The 24,856-nt window shown below is 52.4% G+C and overlaps 6 protein-coding genes across 6 annotated transcripts; 3 read left to right on the top strand and 3 right to left on the bottom strand.

Annotated features, from left to right (window-relative positions):
- Positions 1 to 436: 436 nt before the first annotated feature.
- On the top strand, positions 437 to 3,459 carry GGS25DRAFT_494091 (uncharacterized protein). Its single transcript, XM_049261321.1, has one exon. The coding sequence runs from the start codon at positions 566 to 568 to the stop codon at positions 3,296 to 3,298; it is 2,733 nt and encodes a 910-aa protein (XP_049115416.1). The 5' UTR covers positions 437 to 565; the 3' UTR covers positions 3,299 to 3,459.
- Positions 3,460 to 4,519: 1,060 nt separating this feature from the next.
- Positions 4,520 to 6,633, bottom strand: GGS25DRAFT_316020 (putative O-methylsterigmatocystin oxidoreductase). The gene is made up of 2 exons (XM_049257771.1): positions 6,224 to 6,633; positions 4,520 to 6,118 (listed from the first exon to the last, which is right to left on the bottom strand). The coding sequence occupies exons 1-2, from the start codon at positions 6,512 to 6,514 to the stop codon at positions 4,766 to 4,768; spliced, it is 1,644 nt and encodes a 547-aa protein (XP_049115415.1). The 5' UTR covers positions 6,515 to 6,633; the 3' UTR covers positions 4,520 to 4,765.
- Positions 6,634 to 7,931: 1,298 nt separating this feature from the next.
- GGS25DRAFT_532276 (uncharacterized protein) lies at positions 7,932 to 10,859 on the bottom strand (the record flags this gene model as incomplete). The annotated part of the gene is made up of 2 exons (XM_049265570.1): positions 9,310 to 10,859; positions 7,932 to 8,166 (listed from the first exon to the last, which is right to left on the bottom strand). The coding sequence occupies exons 1-2, from the start codon at positions 10,668 to 10,670 to the stop codon at positions 7,932 to 7,934; spliced, it is 1,596 nt and encodes a 531-aa protein (XP_049115414.1). The 5' UTR covers positions 10,671 to 10,859.
- Positions 10,860 to 13,628: 2,769 nt separating this feature from the next.
- Positions 13,629 to 20,406, top strand: GGS25DRAFT_315992 (ketoacyl-synt-domain-containing protein). The gene is made up of 3 exons (XM_049257770.1): positions 13,629 to 17,356; positions 17,428 to 17,979; positions 18,051 to 20,406. The coding sequence occupies exons 1-3, from the start codon at positions 14,285 to 14,287 to the stop codon at positions 20,151 to 20,153; spliced, it is 5,727 nt and encodes a 1,908-aa protein (XP_049115413.1). The 5' UTR covers positions 13,629 to 14,284; the 3' UTR covers positions 20,154 to 20,406.
- A 467-nt stretch (positions 20,407 to 20,873) lies between these two features.
- GGS25DRAFT_532272 (GroES-like protein) lies at positions 20,874 to 22,590 on the top strand (the record flags this gene model as incomplete). Its single annotated transcript, XM_049265569.1, has 2 exons — positions 20,874 to 21,858; positions 21,957 to 22,590. Exons 1-2 carry the CDS (start codon positions 21,488 to 21,490, stop codon positions 22,588 to 22,590), a joined length of 1,005 nt encoding a protein of 334 aa, XP_049115412.1. The 5' UTR covers positions 20,874 to 21,487.
- Positions 22,591 to 23,122: 532 nt separating this feature from the next.
- Positions 23,123 to 24,750, bottom strand: GGS25DRAFT_315914 (NADP-dependent oxidoreductase domain-containing protein). The gene is made up of 2 exons (XM_049257769.1): positions 23,677 to 24,750; positions 23,123 to 23,599 (listed from the first exon to the last, which is right to left on the bottom strand). Exons 1-2 carry the CDS (start codon positions 24,388 to 24,390, stop codon positions 23,309 to 23,311), a joined length of 1,005 nt encoding a protein of 334 aa, XP_049115411.1. The 5' UTR covers positions 24,391 to 24,750; the 3' UTR covers positions 23,123 to 23,308.
- Positions 24,751 to 24,856: the final 106 nt, after the last annotated feature.

The following is a 24,856-nucleotide window of genomic DNA, read 5'->3' as shown; positions in this document are numbered from 1 at the left end:
TAAGAGCAATCAAGGTCTTTACATGGAGCCAGATACGCTTGTAAAATCACAACCAGTTCTTCGGGTCTTTAATGACGAAATGGAGCCGCTTAATCCATGACGGCTTGACACCGCGCCCCTTAGGTCACGATAGGGCAGATTCCTGATTGGGCAATGAAAGCGGACCGCGGCAGACAAAGGAGCTGAGACTCCTGAACTTGATCAATATTAGTGTCTGATGTCATGACTGGTGTCGGTGTCCTTGCCTTTGAGTAGCACAACATGGTTGTAACCAAATACGTAGCTTCGTAGGAATAGCAATTGGAGATCTTGAAGATGTGATGCAGTCTTCCTGAATCATATCCCATGAGTCGATCAGCCGCTCTAACCGGTGCGCCATACTAGTAGTATAGAACAATATAAGAGAATTTGAGACGGATATTTAAGACTCACTACTTCGCCTTGTGTTTTTGACATATAACTAAACTCAATTAACTATTGCATCTATCCTAACATAAAACAATCTGTACTTAGGTACTGAATTTAAGATATCTACCCCAAGCATACATATTCTACATCTACAAATATGTCTTCAATCAATACTTCCGGACAAACAGAGCCTCCTCATCTTCCGGGATCCTTCCCAACAGACGACATGACATCTACAAACCAAGCCTCAGGTCTGAGCTCTACTGGCTCTCAGAGCCACCCGAATAAACTACACAAGCGTGAAGACCCTAGAGGCTGGAGTGAGGAGGCAAGGGGTCTCGGCACCCATCAACATACAGATTCTGGTGTTGGCTTACAAGATCAGACTCCCTCTCAGACCCGTGGCCCCACTGCGACGAGAGGGCCTTACGATTCAGAAAGGGTTTCCGCGCCGAGTCAAGCAACCGCGCCAGGCACAACTTCCGCCACCACAGGTCGGTCAACAGACCACTATGGTGGCGAGAGCAAGCCCGGAGTGATGACCGGAGCCTATAGTCGCCTCGACAACAACAACGCCGAGAACAACCAAAAATACTCTGTGCCGGCGACGCAAGATTCTCGAGCCAACACCAGCATCAACCAGCATGACAGTGCAACAGGTATTGGTGCTGTCGGGTCTGGATCTAATGCGGGCGCTGCAGGCTTGTCGAATACTGTGCGTGAGCCATCAGCAGACAGTGGCCACAACGTTGTCCGAAATGGACTAAGGCAGACGAGCGAGCTCGAACATACCGATCCTTACTGGGGTGAGGTACCCCATGGCACTGGCGTATATAACGGTGTTACTGGGCATGGTAGCGCGGAGACACCTGTCGCCGGATCTCTTCATCCTCAAGGCTCTGAATTAAACCAGGGGCAACAGCGGATGTTCCCGCTTTCTACCGCATCTAACCCCGCATCTCACGCTACCTCTAACACCGTCTCTAACACCACCGCTCCTCACACCACCTCCAACGCCACCCACGAGGACACTCTCCCCCATAGCGAGTCACGGTTTAAGGAGGTGCTACCCGAAGCAGGTGTTGGTGCCGGAGGCGCCCTCGCCGCCTCGGAAGCAGCTGGAAAGCGCCACGATCACCAGCACGAGAAGGATCTCAAGGATCCCGCTCCCCATAAGTACGATGAAGCGGATACCAAAAAGGAGAGCTTCATCGGCAGTCTCTTCCATCGCGATCACAAGGACAAGCACGAAAAGGACACTACTAAGCACGAGAAGACGACAAAGGAGAGAGTGCCGAGCAAGGACGACACTCCCTTGAATGAGCGCGATGCTGGCTCTGCTCTTGCTGCCGCGACTGTGGCGTACGGTGCTCACGAGCGCAGAGATAAGCATGGCAGCAAGCACCACACGTCCACGTCAGGGGCGCAAGATGACAAGGCGGGAGCGCTTTATTCCCGCCCTAACGAGCATGTTGAGACTCGTGCCCGGGACGGACAGCCCCAGACTCATCAGTCTGGGATACCTGTAGTTGCCATTGGGCATTCCGGACCCAGCAGCCAGAACACTGGAAGGGGTGTCAACGACACGTCTCTCACTCACGGTGACGCGACTAGTAGACAGAACCCTTCGGCTACTCATACTACGGATAACCATCACTCCAACTTAGGGTATGGAGCTGCTGGTGCTGGAGCGGGTGCGGGTGCCGCGTATGCCGCACACAAGTACGCTTCCAGGGAGGACAACAACAACACGTCGTACCCGACATCTGGTGATGCTACAAGGTCGGCAGGGCAAGGGCACACCACTGGGGAGCCTGGATTTGGGGCTGCTTCAGGCACCACCAGGTCCAACGCCGTTCCCTCATCCCACGGTCATTCTATCCCAATTGCCACTTCAACCACAGCGCATTCTCGCGCCGACCCCAACAGACAAGGGGAACACAACGTCTTGAACGATGGCACACCATCAGGCATCAACACCAACGACCAATACGCTTCCAGTCACACCACCTCTTCTTCACCATACACTACGCACGGCACCACAACAAGAGACAGCCCCGCCGGGGCCAAAGCCGGCGCTCTTGGCGCCAGTACAGGCGCAGCCACGTCTCGGGTCACTGGGAAGCGCCACTCCGTATCATCCAGCCAACAGGGCGCCATCCCAGAGTCGTCGACGTCGACGTCGAGGGAATCTGCTGGGCTTCCGCTCAAGCGCATCCCAACCGATGAAGAACTCGGCGACGCGAGGAACGTGCCTACATCCGGCAATGCGCGAAACACGACTTCCGCTACTGATGGTCATCACAGCGGTGTCAACACCGCCGCCTACACTGCTGCCGGTGCCGCCGGTGCAGGTGCTGCTGCGCACCACCACGCTCACGCTCACGACGGACAGTCTCACTCAACTTCCACATCCGCTACGCGCGATCACACCTCAAACACGTCGTCCACCACTGGCCTCCGGCAAACCACGTCCGGTGACTCGAGCCACGGCGGGCAGTACAACGTGCTGCCGTCTGGCACGCCGTCGGGGATTAACCTTGAAGGGGATGCTCACCACGACACTCACCACGATGCCCGTCACCAGCCGCATCAACAACTCCATCACAACACCGGTACAATTGCCGGTGCTGGTGTAGGTGCTGCTGCTGCTGCTACCGGCGCTACGACCACGCTGCCCCATCGGGAAAAGTCGAGGCTGCCGGTTGCGGAAACTACGGCCAGGGGGGCTGATAGCAGGAAGGAGTTAGGAGGTGCTGGTACTGGTACAGTGGGAGTAGGGTCAGGAGCGGCGATCTTGCCGGTGGGTGCGAGGGCGGGAGACAAGGTGCTGCATAAGTGCAGGAAGTGTGGTGAGGACAATGATATCACTGGGTATTTCCAGAAATAAAGGCTTGTGTATTTTGGTTATGGCGGAATTGGCAAGATGGAAGAGGTTTCTAAGCACGGAAATGGACGGGAAGGGAGGATAGGAAAGGGTCATGATAGTTATGAAGACAATGTGACATCAAAGTTGACGGGGAATTAATTCTTATGTGAAGTAATAGCCAGTAAAACGATGATATATGCATTTTTAAAACAATTAAACTTCGAGTCACGTGCACTCGTCTTCATATGAAAAGTACCCTTGGAATACGGTGCACCATTAGTGCACATCCGACAAAACTTTATTTTTCAATTTTCAATTTCTAATTTCTAATTTCTAATTCAATTTCAACCAGCAGACATCAATTAATACACTAAAACACAGTGTGTATATACAGTATTTCCAGTATTCACACTGGATAATTGAAGGCTAATAAATAGATACGTCAGCTTATAGCTGAATAACTCTCCATGATACGAGGCCACAACCATATATCCTATATTAATAGAAAGCACATGCAATTCTGAAATTAATGATATAGGTTTCATTATGGTGCGATATCTGGTTGAGAAGTTATTCAGATATTTAAGTTGGCAGTCTCGATCGCACGTGATATCCCTCAAAGCCAACATACAGCCGATTAAAGCTAGTTATTACAAACTTCAATATATCTATTTACACAATTCTTCAACCAACAATCAAACCTATATCATTCAGTTCAAAATTAAATAAGCTTTTAAATGATATAGGTTACATATTTGCAGCTATAGACTTCAAAAAGTTATTAGGATTCAAAGCTGGGAGCTGAGACCGGCTGATTGTTATTTAGAGCAACACCCAATCTGCAGTATCTGGCACCTGCAAGTTCAACCTTGAATAAATTCTGCAATATGGCTGCTAAAAGCGTGCAACCGGGCTCAATCTGATCCTTGAATTGAGAGCTCTAGATTAGTGTCTTAAATTCAAGATTTGAAGATTGTTTGGATGAGTTGTAATAGGTTGAAAGCTTGATGTGGTACGGCGCATGGGCCACCTGAGCCGCATCTCAATTGAATTCAGGATAGTTGCATCTACAGTAGCGGCCGAAAAGATCAATCAATATAAGGGTCTAAGATTTGAAAAAACATATATCTATCAGTTATTACAATTAAAGCAACAAAGATGCAACTAGTTTGGGAATTTTGCGAATTTATTTGAATGAGATAAAAGGCGTTGAAGTTGTACATTAGCGTATTGATTGATGGCTGTTGGTTGAAATTGAATTAGAAATTAGGAATTAGAAATTAGAAAATAAAAAATAAAGTTTTGTCGGATGTGCACTAATGGTGCACCGTATTGGAAAGCAACATCTCTCAGATCACATTTTATCTTCAGCAACTTACATAATATGACACCCGTCTCTAACCTGCCCAGATGACTAACTCTGAAAACCAACACGTGATACATACAATACAGTCTTCCCATCTCATATACATTTCCACCCCCCATCCCTTAAAATATCACCACACTATTCACATCTACAGTATTACCCCTAAGCACATACCCCTCTTTCGCCGCCGTCTCCCACTGGCCCTTGATAACCTTGACCGTGTTCCCGTTGCGGGGGACAAAGCGCGCCTGATACGGCTTCGGGCCCCTGAAGCTCGTCTCCTCCCACGCATCGTCGCTATCATCCACCCCCTCCGCCTCCTTCCCATCGACCAGCGGCGGCCGGACCTCAAACGCCCACATCAAGTTCGCGAGCGCGATGTTGAGCGAGTTCTCCGCGAGCCGCGCGCCGGGGCAGATGCGGCGGCCCATGCCGAAGGTGAAGTGGTCGCGCAGGTAGGGGTCGCTCTGGTTGGCGTAGTCGGCGCTGTACTTGGGGTGGCCGAGGTAGCGGTCGGGGCGGAAGGCGAAGGGGTCGTCGTACCGCGCCGGGTCGTAGTGGATGAAGCTCGTGTTCGCGAGCAGCACGGTGCCCTTGGGGATCACGTAGTCCTTGTACGTCACGTCCGCGTCCGCGTAGTGCTTGATGCCCCAGAACGGCGTCGGGTGCATCCGCAGCACCTCCTTGATGCACGCCCGGATGTACGGCAGGTCTTTGATGTCGTCGTACCCCGGCGTGCGGTCCGGCCCGACCACCCGCATTACCTCCTCGTGCGCCTTTTGCTGCACGTCTGGGTTCGCGGCGAGGTGGAGGAGGAGGCTGAGCAGCGTGACGGATGTGGTGGTGGACCCGGCCTCGACGTTGCCGCCCGCGATCCACGCCGCGTCCTCGTCTGTCAGCCCCTGCTTGCGCCACGCCTCGTCGTTCTCCATCATCTCGCGCGCGTAGCACGTCGGCGCTTTGCCCGCCGCTACTTGTGCCTGCAGGCGGCGCCACAGGATCATCTTGGCCTCGAGCAGCGGGACGGAGAACTTCTCGGCCTGCTTGCGGCCGGGCTGCAGCCACTTCGGCAGGCGCGCGAGGACCGGCAGCTCGTCGACCATGAAGGCGCCGGCGCGCGTGATCTGGCCCAGGATGCGCGCGCTCGCCAGCGCGTGGTGCACGTCCTCGTCGTCCCAGGTCTTGATGCGCAGGCCGTAGGTGCTGGTCATGATGATGCTGAAGGCGAAGCGGCGCACGTGCATGTTGAAGTCCAGCTGGTTCGCGTTGTCGGTGGCGATGTCGAACAGCAGCTGCTTGGTCTCGTACTCCTGCGTCGGGATGAAGGTCGCCGTCATGGTGCTCGAGAGCAGCTGGTGCGTGATGGTGCGGTACGTCCGCCATTTGGCCCCGTACGGTAGCGTGAACATGCGCATCCCGCCCGCGACCACGTCGTGGCCTATAGGAGCCGGCATCTTGGAGGATGTGCTGGAGGACTAGAGATGATCGGTCAGCCACATGTCTCTCTGCTGGTTACATGCCTAAAACGCCAAAGGAGCGATTGGGAATATCTCGTGTTAGGAGATCGGCGTGCATAGTACCTGCTTGTTCAATATATCGTGCATCGCTTGGGGGCTGTTAATGATGACCCAGTTGTACATTCCTACGCGCAGCCTGAAGACCTCGCCGTACGAGGCGGCCCATTCTCGAAGACTAACGTGCGCCTTCGCAGGAAGACTGAGGCCAATACCGATGAGCGGGTAGCCTTTAGGCCCGGGCATCTTGCTCAGGCGGGTATCGCGTCGAAGCCATGCTACAAGGCCGGCTAGGACCAGGCCGATGGCCAGCAGAGCAAGCTTGTGCTCGTGGTATAGAGCTAAGACAGCTGACATGGTTGACTCTATTCTTGTGTGTCTGTCTCTCTTTTAGGATTACCAACAGTCTCGAGCTCTTTTGGATGATATCAAGTGTAACCCCCTTTTCCGATGAATTTTTAGAATGTTGGTGACGGCTACTTAAAGTAGTTGGCCTTTTGATCCTTTTGGCAGGATGCCCGAATAGAGTGTTCCGGCCTATTCGCTTGGCCGTTCGTTGTGAACGGAGGCCACGGAGATTAATACAAGTCATATTATGAGCACGAGTTCCAACACACCCGGGACCGACACGTTTGATTCGCATTTCTCTGCAATTCCACGCCGGGTCGTTTGGGAAATGACTAGTTCCGGTGCGTTCTTTCAAGAAGCATGGCTCTCTGTACCTATTACCAACTACTTACCTCCTAGCCAGCAAACAAAGGGGGAAAAGCCGTTCGGAATAAGGTAAGACGGGATTACACTTGGCCGAGATATCGCGTTTTCGGGCTCTTAAGCGACCTTGGCGCCCATATTAGCGAGCTACCGAGCCTCACATTCCCCCCCTGTCTCTTCTCTCATTGTCTTACATCGGATCTCACCCAGAACCGTCCGGGGCGGCCCCTCAACCCTTGCTTGGCATATGCAAAGGTTGGACCAATCAGAAAATACCTTTGCTCCCCGAATTAGTTCGATCGTAAGAGGGAGAGAAAAACATATGACGGCAAAAAGCCCAGGTCGGGCGCCGAGACGGTAGACGAATGTTGCGTCTCTGTGGCTTGGGCTAGAGTAGGTTGAATGGGTAAGAGACTGAAAGACGTTGAATAGGCTTTTAAAGATGTCAACTTTCTTGTACACCGACTGTTGAGGCTTACCTACATACGAAAAGTAGGTTGTTTTGTTTGTGGTGTGTAGATTCGGTAATGATGAGATTGTGACAGGTCATAAAATCGTAATGCTTAATATGAGGTATTTGCCGTTACCGTTATGTGACCAGGTACGTAGGTAAGCACCTTAAGTGAAAAAAATCTATATCATTTCATAAAAGTGTAGAAAGGCGTTATGCTAGGGTTACAAAGTAATGAAGAGTCATCAATGAAGATCATCCATCGGTATTGCAGTGGCTGCAAAGGCCGACTTACGTATGTACCAGCATCCGTACGTGTGTAGCATAAGAAGAACCATTTCAAATCCCTTAAAATAGTTGCCTAACTTGAACTCGCCAACGTGGACCACATTCATCACTCTGAACTTTTCCTTGCTATACTAAGACGAATCCTCATCTTCATTCTCGTACCCCATATCGAACTATTTCTGTCCTGGTGGAGGGTAGTCCACGTACTAGATAGCCTATCTGTGGTCACTATGTTCATGGCTCAGTGCCTACCTACCTAACCTAGGTAAGTAGGTAGGTAGGTAGGTACTTTTCTACATCTTTCATTAGGCAAGATTCAGCCTATCATGTCGACATCATTCTGATTGTCTCGGTTACGAGCCACTGCTTCAAGGGGACCACGAGCTGAGAGAAAGAATTCCACTCCATGCGCCCGGCACCAAGGAACATGCCAGTACATGAAATGAGCCTCACAACGCACATCTGCCGCTTCCAGTCATCACTAAGACACAGTGTGAGTATATTGGCGCCGGCTCCAGCAAACGCCTCCAGAGTTTTTGATGCCGGCGCGTACAGGACGCTGGCGTAGCTAGCTGTCAGAAACAACGTTACAAGCCGCGGCAGATAGTGAAAGTGCAAAAGTAGGTATTGAACGAATAGCACAAGTGCACATTGGCAGTGCCACGATGGGGGGTCGTTGAAGGTTTGTTTTGATAGCGTTTTGATGCTCTTTTTGAAAGACTTAGGAATGAATGGCCATTTGCATCACATACATGTCGTTTGTGAGGAGTTCGTTGTGTGTTAAAATATCAAGACTTGATGAGAAACAAAAGTTGGCTAATAAGCTAAAGCGCTATATGTTGAATGTGCAAATCTGCATTTTCCATCAATTTAAGGGATGACTATACCAAATTGTATGGTTATTTTGAATTTCACCGTCATCTCATGCCACGTTAAATACTTCGAAATAATGATGATATCAGAATCTCCTTCTCCGTCCTTTATGAGTGCATTTCACCTATATGGATGAAGCAAGTGAACTAGTATACCGAATGTGCGGTGAGGAATGTTCCCGGAAATAGGGGTAAATGACATTCGTCGACAATTTAGGAGATTTTTAACAAACCGGTTTCTTTCAGTGCAAATATCTCTCATAGCATTCCATATCATCAGATGGCTTTCTCTCAGCAACTCTCGGGGTTAGTGTTTTTGTAGTTCCCTTTGAGACAATGGTATGCCAATCCCATTTCTCATTGGGGAAAATAGTCATACCTATGCACGCACGTCTCCATCAATGAACCTGCAAGAATTGCCTTACCTACCTACCTCCCTATTTCGCGTGTCTCAACTCGCGTTGACGCATGCAGTCGGAGGTATTCAGAATCATTCCATTAACTAAACCCGACTTACAGTAAAGCCTCGAATTTCGGGAATGAAACAAAAGCCACCATTGGTTCAAAAAAGTCGAAAAGAAAAAAAAGAAAAGAATTAACCAGACAGGCCGCGACGCAAATCCGAACATTGGGAAGGTACTTTTGAAGGCTGTTGAAAAAATTTATCTTTGCTTATTTGGAATACCTATTGTAATAGTAATATACATGAGGCTTTATATACAAGTAATCTAGATAGACAAACAGGACGGGAAATTTGTAATTCTATCAGTTTTCTTTTGGGTAAGGTAGTGTTTTCTACATTTTGTTTTCAAATCCCAACTTCTCTTAACCTGGACCGCATCATCGCGACAATGCTCGAGTGCTCGCCGCCCAACCAGGAGCCCAGGCTCTTGTACAAGGTATCCATGTTCCCGGACGTAGATTCGTCGAGGCCCCCGGCGGAGCTGTGCGCGTTGAAGGTGTCGATCAGCGAGCCAATGCGCTTCATCTCGCCCAGGAGCAGCTGAATCCGCAGCGCCGTCTGCACGCGCTGGTCGTCGATGCTGAAGCAGCCCATGGTCATCTGCGTCGGCGCGAGGTCGGGCGTGGTGGCGCGCGTGCCCGGCGGCATGCTCGAGCTGCTGGCGCTGGTGGCCACGCTCAGCCGCGACGACGGCGAGCCGCACAGCGGCCTGAAGATCGAGCTGGGGGGCGGTGACACGACGCCGGGACGCAGTGCCGTGTCCGACGCGGGGCTCCACGCTGCTGAGAGCTGGGCGCAGCCGGCCTCGCGCGAGTACCACAGCAGGATCCGGGATATGATGGAGGCGTGGAGGAAGGAGAGGTGGGGGTGGCTGGCACAAGAGCAGTTCAGCAGTCGGTTGAGCCGCTCGCTCGCTTCGCGGTTGATGTGCAGGATGAAGTCTAGGGGGACGCGGCTTACAAACCCGTTGGGAGATGGTGTTGTGGTGGTGGTTGCGGAATAGGCTTTGTGGAGGCTTAGAAAGGACAGGTTGCCGAGGAGATCATAGGCCTCTCGCGAACAGTCGTGCCCTTTGGTGTCGTCATGGGTTATCAAGGGGCTGTCGGGGTATATTGTATCGTCAAATAGGGTTTGGGCAGCGGTGAAATGCGTGGTGGGAGGAGAGTCACCAAAGCCTGTCCATCCCAATGCAAGAAAAGGTTCCGTCTCTAAATTGTTGGATGAAATGTTGTCCCCGATATTCTTCATATCCCACTCGCCGGCATTCAGAGGTGATAAACTCGTGGGCGATGGACCAAGTCGATCGTGATGGAACGCGTCCATGACATCAACACTCGAAACGGCGTTGCTGGTGTAGTCGTCCATCGTTCCCCATGTTGCGTGCATATCCGTTATGCTCGAAGCCGACGCGGACCTCGACAAGACTGAATCACTGATAGAACCATTTGTCCGATGGCTGAATATCTTGTCATCGGATATCCCATCTTTGCTCCTGGGGCTGGCTTGTTCGCCTGGCGTGCGAGATACGCTGGGGATGTTGGGGATTTGTGGCCTCTTCCTGGGCTTTCCCATCTTGCGAGACAGTCCGTAGACACAAGGGATGCCAAGAGAGATACATCGTCCACATTCGGGTTGGCCACGATCGCACTTGAGCTTCGCTGAACCACAGCCGTCACAACTGAACCGTAATTTTGGTTGCCGAGACGTCCGTGATGAAGTATTGATCATTATTGGCAAAAGAAAGTGACTATTCGCCTGCACGCAACTAACTAGGTACTAGGTAGGTAAGGGGTATGGAATATGAGATATGTGTCAGGTGGTTAATGAATGTGTCAATATGTAAAGGGGGAGGGGCCGTGATCAGGAAATTGTTGTCAAAATAGGTAGATTTGTTTATCATATTCAAAGATCGAGAGCTAGATACCGTAATTTGAAATTCTGCCTACCTCTCATCAATGTCTCATCCATGCATGAGGGGATTCTACCGACAAGACTGCTATGGTCTTTTTTCTTTTTTTCTTTCTTTTTTTAATTCTTTCTTTTGCTTTTTAGAATAACGGCCTCAGCCCTAGCCGCCGCCATCGTCATACCAAATCGGCTTGTATGCCGTCTTTGCATCCTTTCCGTTGCCCCAAACCAGCCACACAGCTCTTCATCCTCTTTCCCTGATTCGACTAAGATATACCTATCGTGTAACCATCCAATGGCTCGATAAGCGACTGCCTAGGTGTTGTTCCTTCAGCTCATCATGCAGCCATCGGCCGAGTCCCAGAGATTCGGAGAAACTGTGGGCGCCGCATGGAGCTCGAGCTACCATGGGTAGGTAAGCAGAGCTGTTCAGGTCCCTCGTGGTACTCAACGATAACTTGGGATGATATCTGATACACCACATGAATACCACATGCATACCACATGACTACTGCATGTCCACTGTTGAATACTACTTTGTAGATAGATAGCTGCATGATCTCAGATCTAACAGCTTCGATTGATTCGCTTACTCGTTAGAACTACTGCATGTTGTTTTCTATCTGCAGATGCCAAAGTCTACCTTACCTACTTATGACCTCGCTATGAGACAGTATTATAGATTACCTACATACCAACTACTCATACTATTCATAGAACTGAACTGAAATGATCGTCTTGTTTCACTACATTGATCGACACACCAACACTGTAACATTGTCTTCTCAGGTACCCAAATAGAAAGCCGGGAATATCTAGCCAGGTAGTATCTACTACTTAACCCAAGCATGCAATCTATGTTTCAGTCAGCTGATCAATTGAACGCTTCTCATAGGCTCTAAGCACCTTCAAAGCAAACAAACAGATACGAAGGTCATCCATTGATATCGTATCACAAAAATTCTGACCGCAGTCGTTCATCTTACTATGTATTATGTATAATGCCTTACATATACCATAGGCACCTAAGACGTGATGTGCTTCGTGGCTTGTGTTACGCTCGTATATTTGCCTGTTGCAAGACCAGTACCTATGTAATACAAAATGCCTACCAAGCTATGTTTACTTACGATGTACCTACGTCCTATGTGTGGCGGAACGGAATAACCCCCTCGGTCCGAATTATAGATTTATAAGAATGCTGTTGTGTTTGAAGGTGTCAGCAACTCATTCTATTGCCTTCGTATCATAGGTCATGAGTCATGACGTTTGAATCAAGAAAGGGGGACATAAGCGGGTAGGTTGGTAGGTAATATCCTGTCATCCTTCACCAACCCATCCCCGTTAGGCACCTTTTTGAGCTAACGATGCAATTTTATTGCATGTTATCGACCGACTAGGGGTGTTAGGACTCCCTGAATAAAGAAAATGTAGAGTAAAGTTGTGTCTTGATTATGTTAATTAGTGAAAAGTAGTGGATTATTGTCTGGTACAGTGTGTGGCTGCGGCGGACTGGCATCTAAACAAAACACGATAATGGGGTGAGACGCCCTTCCTCGGGCTTTTTAGTCGACTCATCCTCGATGCATGTAGGTCAAAATAAGCAGCCACTTTGCTCTGCAGACAACGTTCTAGATCGGTTAGAACTCGGGGCTGAGGCTCTCGGTCCAAGCGGATAGGTGGCGTATCATGCAGGTACGCAATTCTGGTTTAGCATTCACAATTTCCTATCAATCGGGAATCCTCCGGGTGATTTGGTGATAATCGTCGGGGCTTATGAAGAGTGCCTCGGGAGATGTTGGCTATCTCTTCCAATGAGTCCGTTGCCGGTGCCTGGTAGCTAGGTCGAGGCTGTTGGGAAGCTGGGGAGAGATGAGGCAGAGTATGCCCGGACCTGGGGAAACTGAGACAGAATAATGGAGTAGCTGTCTCTATAGAAGAAGCACATTCTGCTCTGCCAGACAGTCTCAAGAGCCATCCGTTAAGATAGACATCGAGCACCCGTCAACTACCAAGATCAGTCTCGAGCAAAAGACACCAGAGTTCCCACATATCTCTTCACCTACCTACCTAAACTACCATTCGCTAAACTTCAAGATGATTAGCCCATTGAAGTTGTATCTCTTCGGGGACCAGACGTACGACATAGAGTCAGGCCTGAAGGATTTACTGCGGCATCGACACAACCCCATCCTAGAGGACTTCCTAGTGAAAGCCTACGATGCGATTCGCAAAGAGATATACAAGCTTCCGACTCAGATCAGGGATGACCTCCCACGGTTCACTTGCCTTGACGACGTTCTCTTGTGGAAGCACGATGGAAAGAGGTGTATAGCTCTCGATATGGCCGTGACCTGCATGTATCAACTTGGAGCCTTCATCAGGTAAGAACCGTGTCACTTTCCGTTGCACAGCATCAGCATGACAGCTAAACAATGTTGCACAGTCAAGCTGACACGTGGAATTTTCACGTCGATAACTCACGGGTGCTGGGTCTCTGCACAGGAGCTCTAGCTGCAGCCGCTGTCGGATGCAGCCGTAACACACTCGAGCTCGTGCCACTCGCCCTGGATGCCGTCACTGTGGCTTTCAGGGTAGGAATGCACGTGACTGACATGGCACAACGACTTCAGCCCTCGGATTCCTCGGATCAGAGCTGGTCTATTATTGTTCCAGGCTTGGCATCTGTTGAGGCTGTACACAAGTTCGGCGAAGAAACTGTAAGATCATGAATCATCTACCCCTTACCCGCCTCTTACCCTACCTACTACCTACCACAAGCTATGTTAGGCCTGCTAGCTCTACTACCTAGTAGCTCGATATCATTTCTAGACACCTATGTCTTGGATTACCCCTAACTTGCTAATTAAATATAGACCTTACCTCTATCCGCTAGACCATACGTTAGTGCTTATGCCCCCAACGGCATAACTGTGAGCGGCCCGTCGCGATCGCTTGATCTGCTTACTCGATCGGGTAACTTGCGCAGTACCGGTTCCAAGACCATCCCCATCTTCGGGCCCTATCACGCCCCACATTTATTCTCTTCAGAGGATGTCGACGAGATCATTGGGAGCCTCGATCTCTCCATCACCGGCTCTCACCCCAATCATATTCCCATCTTGTCCAGCACTGGCAGGGAGGTCCAAAGCGGCAAGTTCAGCACTCTCTTACGAGCTGCAGTTGGGCAAATCCTCTTACAGCCCATCCGATGGAGCGATGTTCTCGAGGAGCTGCAGGTTTACCTTCAGCATGAGCAGCCTCAGTCATTCAAGGTTGTTCCAGTTGGAACCAAGGCCGACCAACTGATCTACACGGCGCTCAAGCAGACGTCTTTGCGCACGCTACTGCCTTCTTCACCAACACAGAGCCAACGACCAGTTGACAACAATGATTTCTCTGGCCCCCGAAAGCCTAAGCTCGCTATTGTCGGCATGTCAGGGAGATTCCCTGGAGCCAATGACAATGAGGCTTTCTGGGACCTCCTTTACCAAGGTCTAGATGTCCACAAGCCTGTGCCGGACTTCCACTGGAATGCCAAGACACACGTTGACCCTACAGGAAAGGGGAAGAACACGAGCGCGACGGCATTCGGCTGCTGGCTTGAGAGCCCCGCTGATTTCGATGCGCGATTCTTCAACATCTCGCCTCGGGAAGCGCCTCAAATCGATCCGGCACAGAGAATTGCCTTGATGACGGCTTATGAAGCGATTGAACAAGCTGGAATTGTTCCTGACGCCACCCCATCAACACGACGTGACCGTGTCGGTGTCTTCTACGGTGTCACCAGCATGGACTGGATGGAGACCAACAGCGCTCAGAATGTCGATACATATTTCATCCCCGGAGGCAACCAGGCCTTCATCCCGGGGCGTATCAACTATTTCTTTAAATTCAGTGGCCCGAGTTTCGCGGTCAACACCGCATGCTCATCCAGTCTTGCTGGCATTCACCTTGCTTGCAATTCGATCTGGCGAGGCGATATTGATACCGCCATCGCCGGTGGTACTAATGTTTTGACCAACCCCGACATGACGGCTGGTCTTGACAAAGGTCACTTTCTCTCTCGGACGGGTAACTGCAAAACCTTTGATGACTCCGCCGATGGCTACTGCCGCGGAGAGGGAGTCGGGACAATAATCATCAAGCGCCTCGACGACGCTATCGCGGACAAGGACCCAATCTTGGGATTAATCCTAGGCGCTTACACAAACCACTCGGCCGAGTCTGAGTCTATTACCCGACCTCACGTTGGAGCTCAGCGAGCAGTTTTCCGAAAGATCCTCAACCAGGGTGCTGTTGACCCCTATTCCATCGGATATGTTGAGATGCACGGGACGGGTACTCAAGCCGGTGACGCTGGAGAGATGTCCAGTGTTCTAGAGACTTTTGCCCCTCCCCCTGGACAAGTCGTGAAGAGCCGCAGCAGCAGTGAGGCTCTCTACCTCGGATCAGCCAAGGCAAATGTGGGCCACGGTGAGGCCGCATCAGGAATATCCAGTCTCATCAAGGTCTTGTTGATGATGAAGAAGAACACCATTGTGCCACACTGCGGCATCAAGACCAAGATCAACCACAGATTCCCGACTGATCTTCAGGAACGAAATGTCAACATTGCCTTCAAGCCTACTCCTTGGGAGAGGAGCACCGATGCTTCGAAGCCCCGACGAGTTTTCGTGAACAACTTCAGTGCCGCCGGTGGAAACACCGCGCTGCTGATTGAGGATGCACCCCTGGAGACCAAGTCTGTGGATGTAGCCCCTGACTCACGAAACCACCACCTCGTTGCTGTCTCAGCCAAGAATGGTGTCTCCCTACAAGGAAACCTCAAGTCGCTGCTTGGATTCCTGAAGGAGAATGCGGATGTTAGCCTCGGTCAACTCTCATACACCACTACTGCCCGCCGTATCCACCACCAGCACCGTGTGATGCTCTCTGGATCAAGCGCCAGTGATATCTCCGCTCAAATCGAGACAGCCATCCGAGACCAGGCAGGCATGACCAGACCCAAGAGCACACCTAAGGTTGTCTTTACCTTCACAGGCCAGGGTGCACAGTATCCCGGAATGGCGAAGGAGCTCTACGACAACTTCTCATTCTTCCGCACCGAGATGCGCCGATTGGATCGCATCGGGCAGAGCCTCGGATTCCCGTCTACGATCCCCGTCATTGAATCAAAGGAACTAGACATCGGCATTTTCAACCCCACCGCCGTCCAGCTCGCCAGCGTCTGCATGCAAATCGCCCTCAGCAAGTTGTGGGCATCGTGGAACATCACCCCCGTCGCCGTGGTTGGACACAGCCTCGGTGAATACGCGGCTCTTAACGCCGCCGGTGTTCTCTCAGACGCAGATACCATCTACCTTGTCGGAGCCAGGGCGACCGTGCTCCAGGAGAAGTGCACTAAAGACACCCACTCGATGTTAGTCGTCAAGGCGTCAGTAGATGAGATTGCGAACATCCTGAGGAGCCGCAAATACGAGATTGCTTGCATCAACTCACCAATTGAGACGGTGTTGGCTGGTATCAACGAGGACATTACCGCGATCAAGAGCATTCTTACGGATGCTGGGTTGAAGACGACAGCACTCAAGGTCCCCTATGCATTCCACTCCTCCCAAGTAGATCCCATCTTAGAGGATATCAAGGCGATAGCTAGCGGTGTTACTTTCTCCGAGGCCAAGGTCCCTGTGATCTGCCCCTTGGATGGCAGCATCTCTGTTGGCATTGGTAGCTTTACCCCTGAGTACCTTGCCCGCCACACCCGAGAGCCTGTCAACATGCACAAGGCCCTACTCACGGCGAACAGCCATCACATCCTCGGTGACCAGAGCATGACGCTGGAGATTGGCCCCCACCCGGCCATCACTGGCATGGTGAAAGCAGTGCTCGGCCAACAGAGCAACGCTCTGGTGTCCCTACAGAGAGGCAGGTCGACGTTCCAAACTCTTACGACTGCGCTCAAGACACTCTTCAACGGGGGCTCAGACATTCGGTGGACCGCCTATCACGAAGACTTCCCGGCCTCCCAAAAGGTCATCCCGCTACCAGCTTACAACTGGGACCTGAAGCCGTACTGGATGCAGTACGTGAACGACTGGTCGCTGCGCAAGGGAGACCCTCCGTTGGTGATCAACAACTCCTCGCGCATTGAGAGCACGACTATCCACCGGGTCGTCGAGGAAGAGGGCGATTCTACCAAAGCCCACATGATCGTCGAGTCAGATATCGGACGGAAGGATTTCCGCCCCCTGATTGAAGGCCACGAGGTCGATGGGGTTCCTCTATGCACCCCGGCTGTCTACGGTGATATCTCGCTCAGCCTGGGCACCTACCTGCTCCAGCGTTACCAGCCGACTCAGGCAGGACTCACGCCGGTTATTGCGGACATGACCATTCTCAAGGCCCTGATGGTCCGACCCGACCCCTCCGAGCAGCTTCTTCAAGCCCACGCAAAGGCTGACTGGTCATCGAACTCGGTGGCCATTAAGTTTTTCACTTTCGATGTAAGTTCCGGTTTTACTCTACATCTTCCTGTCTCATACTACCTATACGATATACTAACCCTCGCCTGCAGAGCCAGAAGAGACTCCAAGAGCATTCAAACTGCGTCATCCGCTTCACGGACGGAAGCCTCCAGCAGAAGCTCCAGAAGGAAGTCGTCAACGTAAAAGAAAGGATCCGCGTCCTCCGCGAGGGAATTGTCACGGGCACCACTGCTCGCTTCAACCGCGCCATGGTCTACCGTGCCATCCGACCACTTGCACGCTTCCACGACGACTACAGGGCTGTGGATGAGATCGTCATGGACAGCAAGTCACTAGAGGCGACGAGTCGCCTTGACTTTAGCAATTTCCACAAGGGCGGCGATTTCCACACTCACCCCGGCCTCATGGACGCCCTGACGTGGTGTGCGGGATTCACGATGAACTGCAACGACAACAACGATTTGGACCGCGATGTCTACGTCAACCACGGCTGGGGCTCGTTCCAGATGTTCGAGCCAATGAGCTTTGAGAAGAACTACACGACTTACTCACGCATGGTGGAGGGTAAGGACCGGTTATGGCAGGGCGATGTGATGATCTTGGATGGTGACAAGATCGTCGCTCACTTTGGAGATTTCGCTGTACGTGTTATCCTACTGATATCATTCCTTACCTTTATAAGAATAACATTACTGACTATATCTCTCTACAGATGCAAGGTGTCCCCCGCCGTGTGCTGAGGGTCATCCTATCTATCGAAAGCGGCAGCAAGGCCAAGAAACAGCCACTTACCCAAAAGGAGCCGGTCACCCTCCCAACCCTGCCTCAGGCACCTGTTCATGCGTCAAAGTCCACTAAAGCTTCCGGGGACTCGGTCCCCTCGCCCAAGGTCACCCGAGCTCTAGCTATCATTGCCGAAGAGAGCGGCCTCGCCATCTCTGACTTGACGGACAGCACCAACTTTGGCGACGTGGGCATTGACTCCCTCTTGGGCCTGACCATCTCGGCTCGGTTCAAAGAGGACCTCGACCTAGACCTCGACTTCAACGCGCTCTTCTACGAGTGTCCCACCGTTGGAGATCTCAGGGCCTTCTTGGGAGATTCCAAATCGGACAACTCCAGCGAAGCCTCCACGCCAATGTCGAGCGGCACCTTCACCACCCCGAGTGATAGTGTGAATGGCAGCTCAGCTTCTTCTGTCATAGACGAAGCCCCTGCTCCACTTGGCAACAAGGTGGATTTCCAGCGCGCTCTCGACATTATATCTGAGGAGAGTGGTCTTGCGGCCGAGGACCTTACCAACGACACCAACTTCGCCGATGCCGGAGTTGACTCGCTCTTGTCGCTAGTCATCGTCAGCCGCTTCCGGGACGAGCTCGAGCTGGATATCCAGCACGAGTCTCTGTTCCTGGAATGCCCAACTGTCGGCGACCTAAAGCACTTGCTACTAGGCAGTGCGAGCACCGAGAAACCTGTCGAAGCCAAGCCAGCTTTAGCCCCAGTCTATTTTTCTCCTCCCCCAGTTCAGGAGATCAAGGCAGTCCCAGAGCCTACCGATCCCGCCTTAATCGCTCGCAAGAAGGCAGTCGACGAACTAGTCGAGAAGTACACCGCCGGCTTCTCGGTCCCCGCCCCTCTCCCCCTCACCACCTCCACCCCGGACAACGAAAAGGTCGTCCTAGTAACCGGCGCAACGGGATGTCTGGGCGGCCACCTCGTCTTCAAGATGGCGCACATGGCCGACGTCAAAACCGTCGTGTGCCTCAACCGGGAGAACAAAGCGGACCCCTTCACGCGCCAGAAGAAGGCGATGAAGGACAAGGGCGTCCACTTCCCGGAGCACCTGCTGCCGAAGCTGCTGGTGCTGCAGACGGACAGCGCGAAGCCGAAGCTCGGGCTCTCGCAGGCCGAGTACGACGCCCTCGCCGGCTCCGTCACGCACATCGTGCACAACGCGTGGCCCATGAGCGTGAAGCGCGCGCTCCCCGGCTTCGAGCCGCAGTTCGGCGTCATGCGCAACCTGCTCGACCTCGCGAGCGCCGTCGTCGCGCGCCGCCCCGCCTCCTTCCGCCTCGGGTTCCAGATGATCTCGTCGATCAGCGTCGTGGGCAACTACGGGAACCGCGAGGAGGAGGAGGAGGAGAAGAAGAAGACGACGACGCTGGTGCCCGAGGACCGGGTGGGCGTGGAGGCGCTGCTGCCGGTCGGGTACGCGGACGCGAAGTGGGGGTGCGAGCGGATGCTGGACGCGACGCTGCACCGGCACCCGGCGCACTTCCGGGCGATGACGGTGCGGCTGGGGCAGATCGCGGGCTCGAGCGTCAGCGGGTACTGGAACCCGATGGAGCACTTCGGCTTCCTGATCAAGTCGTCGCAGACGCTCGGCGCCCTGCCCGACGTCGACGGCACCGTCTACTGGACGCCCGTCAACGAGATCGCCGGCACGCTGGGGGACCTGGTGCTGCCGCGGCACGACAAGCAGCACTACCACTTCTACCACATCGAGAACCCCGTCGGCCAGCCCTGGAGCCAGATGAACCGCATCCTGGCGGACGCGCTGGGGATCAAGGAGCTGATTCCCCTGAAGGAGTGGTCCCAGCGTGTGAGGGATGCGCCGCAGAGGAATAACCCGGCTGCGGCGCTCGTCGACTTCCTCGATAGCAATTACCTCCGCATGTCGTGTGGCGGGCTGGTGCTGGAACCCAAGAACACGCTCGAGCACTCGCAGACCTTGTCTGCGGTGGGCCCGGTGAGCGAGGAGGTGGTCAGGAAGTACATCTATGTGTGGAAGGAGATTGGATTCTTGAACAAATAGTTTACCTAACTTGTAGGGGTTATAATACTTACGAATGTAGGAACTTGGTGGAGATTGTAAGTTTTAAACATTGTTGGCTGGTTTCTTGGTTACGGTTAGAATCATCTGGATAGAGGGCATAAATTGTAGTTTTATTTTTTGGCATAGTCGAGGTTAGGTAGTTTGCTTTATTTCATTGCATATTCGTTCATGATATGACTTTCATTGACTTTTATCAATAATCATTTTCCTAGCATAGTTCAATAAGATGTGAGAGCAGTACCTATCAATGGAGTACGAAGTGTGAACAATCCATCACATCTAACCTACTTAAGTTCCCAGCTCCTTTATTCTATCACATCCATACACTTAATTAAGGCGCATGTCTCATCACTTAACAGGCCTAGAACCCTTTCAACGAAATGTAATGGCAACATCTTCGGTTTTGCCCTTGAGTACCTGCCTAGCCTTTATCTCCCATAGGACCTGGTAGCCATCAACAATAATTGTCATACACTCCATACATAGTTACTGCATACCTAGTCCCTGGCCCTCTAATTGCGGTATTACTTAGGTTGACATATTGATTAGGTACCAATCGGTTCTATGGAACCCTCAGGTTCTTAAGCCGGTCCATTCCCCTGAATTTCGAACTGCTGTGCCGCTCTCTCGTCTTTTCTTCCCCCTTTTTGCCCTTTTCGTCAAATGTTGGTTGCAGTACCACTAACAATTCCACCCATTGGGATTCGTCATCTCGCTCTTATGTCGCTATTATATCATTGTCGGTTCCAAGGTTATCACCATTCCCGTTTATCTCGCTGTTAGTATGAGCACTTCCACATCATCGTGTTGCGAACATAGCAAACTGAGTAACTCCGTTTGGGGCTCAATCACGATTTTCAATTCTTCCCTACATACCTCCCTAGCCTAATAGGTACATATTATATGCTGCAGTAAGCCACTGACGACAGCTGCACGCTTACCTAAGAGCAGGCTCGCCATGTGTGTAACTTGTCAACCATTGAGTCTCAGGGACTTAAAACTTATTTCCGATGGCGAAGGACGGCGGTCTTTGTCACCGACTTCGTTTTCCGGTGACGTGATATCTTGCGTTTCTCCGATCAGGCGATGCTTCGGGATAAGTGTCGGGTATACCGCGCCCGAGGAAAAAAAAGCAATCCTTCCCTTCCGTCAAAGCCTGACCGCTCATCACCATATAATGATATTTCACCTAAGTTATTACTTAGGAACTACAGCTCGCCAAGCCAAATCCTCAATCACACTTTACCTCTCTCATTTCCAAAGGAAAGAAATAATAATACACCTTTTAAGTCAGCATCTCACAGTCATTCACCATGTCTATCCAGCAATACCAACTTACCCAAAAGGGCGGGCCGTTTGCCCTCACGAAGGTACCCCTGCCCAAGCCTGGTCCTGGACAAGTCTCCATCCGCCCCCGTGCCGTAGCACTCAACGGGATTGACTGGAAGAACCTTGCATTCGGCGCCATAATCCGGTCTTACCCCGCCGTTCTCGGCATCGATGCCTCCGGAGTAGTCGAGGCGGTCGGTGAGGGCGTCACCGCTTTCAAGGCCGGCGATGAAGTGATGAGCTACGCCCACGGCATCATAGGCCAGGGCGCATTCGCAGAAGTCTACACGGTAGCACAGCACGAGGTTGCCAAGAAGCCTTCCGGCCTAAGCTTTGAGCAGGCCGTCTCTCTGCCGTGAGTACCTACCTACCCGTTTTCTTTCCTCTCCTCGGCCCCCGCATCTTAAAGCTGCTTTGCTACGTCAGTCAGCGCACCTACTAACGCTCCCAAAGCGTCATCTTCCTCACCGCCGCCGCCACCATCGTAGTCGGCCTCAACGTCGAACTGCCCGGCCTCTCCAAGCTGAGCAACCCGAACCAGCCCAAGTCCATCCTCGTCCTCGGCGGCAGCTCCGGCGTCGGCGCCTCCGCCATCCAGCTCCTGCGCATCGCCCTGCCGTCCGTGACCATCATCACAACGAGCTCAGCCCCCCACCACGCGCACCTGAAATCGCTCGGCGCCAACGTCGTCCTAGAGCGCTCCGCACAGTCCGACGCCGCCGCCCTTAAAGCCGCGACGCCGGGTGGCGCGGGCGTGGACGCCGTCATCGACACCGTGGGCGCGGGCCCGGACTCGCCGGCGGTCTTCGAGGCGATCAAGGCCGACGGCCCCAAGCTGTACGCGCTCGTCGTCACGCGGCCCGATGCCAAGCTGCCCGCCGGGCTACAGTCGACGCTTGTCGGCGCCGAGAACATCCTCAAGCAGGAGCCGACCGCGCTGCAGTACCTGGTCAAGATTGTGGAGGAGGGCAAGTTCAAGCTGCCGATCAAGATCGAGGTGGTGGGCAAGGGGTTCGAGGCGATAGAGAAGGGGCTGGGGAGGTTCCCGGCGAATGTTAGTGGTACGAAGTTGGTTGTTACCCTGTGAGATGGCTAGATAAATGGATATCTTAAAAGTCATAAAAGTTAGGCAGGCATAAGTAGAATCATGAAATAAGCATCAATGATATAAAATAATGAGACAAAATCATTATCAACTTTGTTGCTCTTAAGCTTGTGGCGTGTTTAATGGTGAGATACTATGTATTGTATAGCCCTTGGTTAGGTTAGTAATGTCCAAAGTTGAATAACTAGGTGCTTGCTAAATAGTTCCAAGGTTGCCACCTGGGACACCCTGAAGGCTTCCAGCCCTGGATATTCTTACGCGCTAAGTGAAGCTTAAGCAGCCCTAAAAGCCGCCCAAGCGTACTAAAAAGGCACCTTGCAGGGCCTAAGATCCTTCGTGAGTCGTGACTTGTGAGAACGGCATAACCCGGTACCTGGACCCCTGGATTACGGGGCATATCCACTGTAACCCCACTATATCTCTAGCTGGTGGGGGCTTCCAATAGTTACTATTGTCAGGTGGGCTTCAAGGTTGCGTCTAGAGCCAAGAACATCGCATCGCAATTATGAACGTTACGACTTCACCACTTCACGTAACACCCTTACTATCACAGAATAGTTAAAGCTTAAGTGACTTTTTTTTACTACATTTGTCTAAATGCTACCTATGTAAGTACTAGACTAGTTGCCACCTTCCCCCTTTAATTCTACCAAATGCGCTTAAGCCATTATCCCTAACCCCAACCCTTACATTTACCTTTCTACCGCCAAAGCATCCCCTCCAGCTGGGCGTTGTACCTCCCACCCTGGATCTTGAACGAGGCCAGGATCTCATCCAGCTGCGCCTTCTCCTCGGCCGAGAGACTGACGTCCTTGGTGTTCTCCTCGACGCGCTCGGGCGACGTCGCGCCGGGGATCGGGATGATGGTGCCGGCCTGGGGCGAGTCGTTGTGCGCGCGGATCCAGGCGAGCGCGAGCTGCGCGGGCGTGACGCCGGTTTTTGTCGCGAAGAACTTGAGCTTCTCGACGAGCTCGAGGTTCTTGTTGAAGTTCTGGGAATGGAGATTGAAATTAGTCTGTGGTTCTCTGCGCAGTGCAAGTAAACTGCACCGGGAAAGGGGGTTCTTACCTCAGGCTGGAAGCGGTCGAACCGGCGCCGGATATCACCTTCGGGGATATCATCCACGGACTTGATCTGACCGGTAAGGAAACCACGGCCCAGCGGCGAGTACGCGACCAGCGGAATATCCAGCTTCTTCGCCGTCGCCGCCACGCCGTTCGTCAGCAAGTCGGGGGTCCAGAGCGAGAACTCGACTTCCACCAGGCTGAGGGGGTAGATGGCGTTCGCCTTCTCGATGGTCTGCGCGCCAGCCTCGCTGATGCCGACGCCGCCGATCTTGCCGGCCGCCACCAACTCCCCGAGCGCGCCCAGCGTCTCCTCGAGCGGGACGTTAGGGTCTACACGGGTCGGGCCGAGGATGTCGATCTTCTTGGCGCCGCCGAGGTGCTTGATGCAGGCGTCGGCGCAGGCGATGACCTGGTCGTGCTTGACGGTCGGGCGCATGGTCTTGAAGTCGACGCAGCTCTTGATGAAGAGCGTCACCTTGCTCGCGTCCTCCGGGTGCGCCTCGAAGTAGCGCCGGATGAGGGCCAGCCCGGCCGACGGCTCCGGCATCCCGTAGTAGTCGCCGCTGGACCAGAAGGTGGCGCCCTGCGCGATGGCCTTCTTCATCGCCGCGAAGGCCTGCGCGTCCGGCGTGTGCTTGGGCCGCCAGGTCATGCCCATGAGCCCGAAGCCCGTGGCGCACTTGGGCTTGAAGACGGAGCTGGGGGATGGAGGCATGGTTGTAGGTTTTAGGTAGGTGCTTAGGGTAAGTAAGGAGGTAAGGTGAGGTAAAGATAGTATCTTAGTCAAATAAATCTCGTGAATGGGTATTAGAGGATAACTTGAGAGGAGCGATGCCAAGTTTTCATCTACGGTTTATCAACACAACTCCATTTTTATTCTTAAAAGCTCATCAAGACAATACTCGAAATTATGGACATAACGGAACGGGATAAGATAACGGAGCGGGATAAGCGACGTAAACATGCCTCGGTTTTACCACCCTTACATCGGGGTCGGGTTTCAAAGATGGACGATGATAGGGAGGAAAAGCTCAATTGGGCTGAAAGCGAATTCTGGGATTAAAGGGTGTGCGAGATTAGCGAGTGGCGCGGTCTCGGGATAACCAGATCACTTTAAATCCGCATTATGACAGGTCTGGAAAATGTTACACGCGGGCCGTAAATGCGTGCCTGACGATCTG

The sequence above is a fragment of the Hypoxylon fragiforme genome, assembly GCF_022984875.1.
Source record: "Hypoxylon fragiforme strain CBS 206.31 chromosome Unknown GGS25scaffold_6, whole genome shotgun sequence".
Lineage (NCBI taxonomy): Eukaryota > Fungi > Ascomycota > Sordariomycetes > Xylariales > Hypoxylaceae > Hypoxylon > Hypoxylon fragiforme.
The sequence above is the reverse complement of the archived record's forward strand: the minus strand, read 5'-3'. Positions and strand labels throughout refer to the sequence as shown.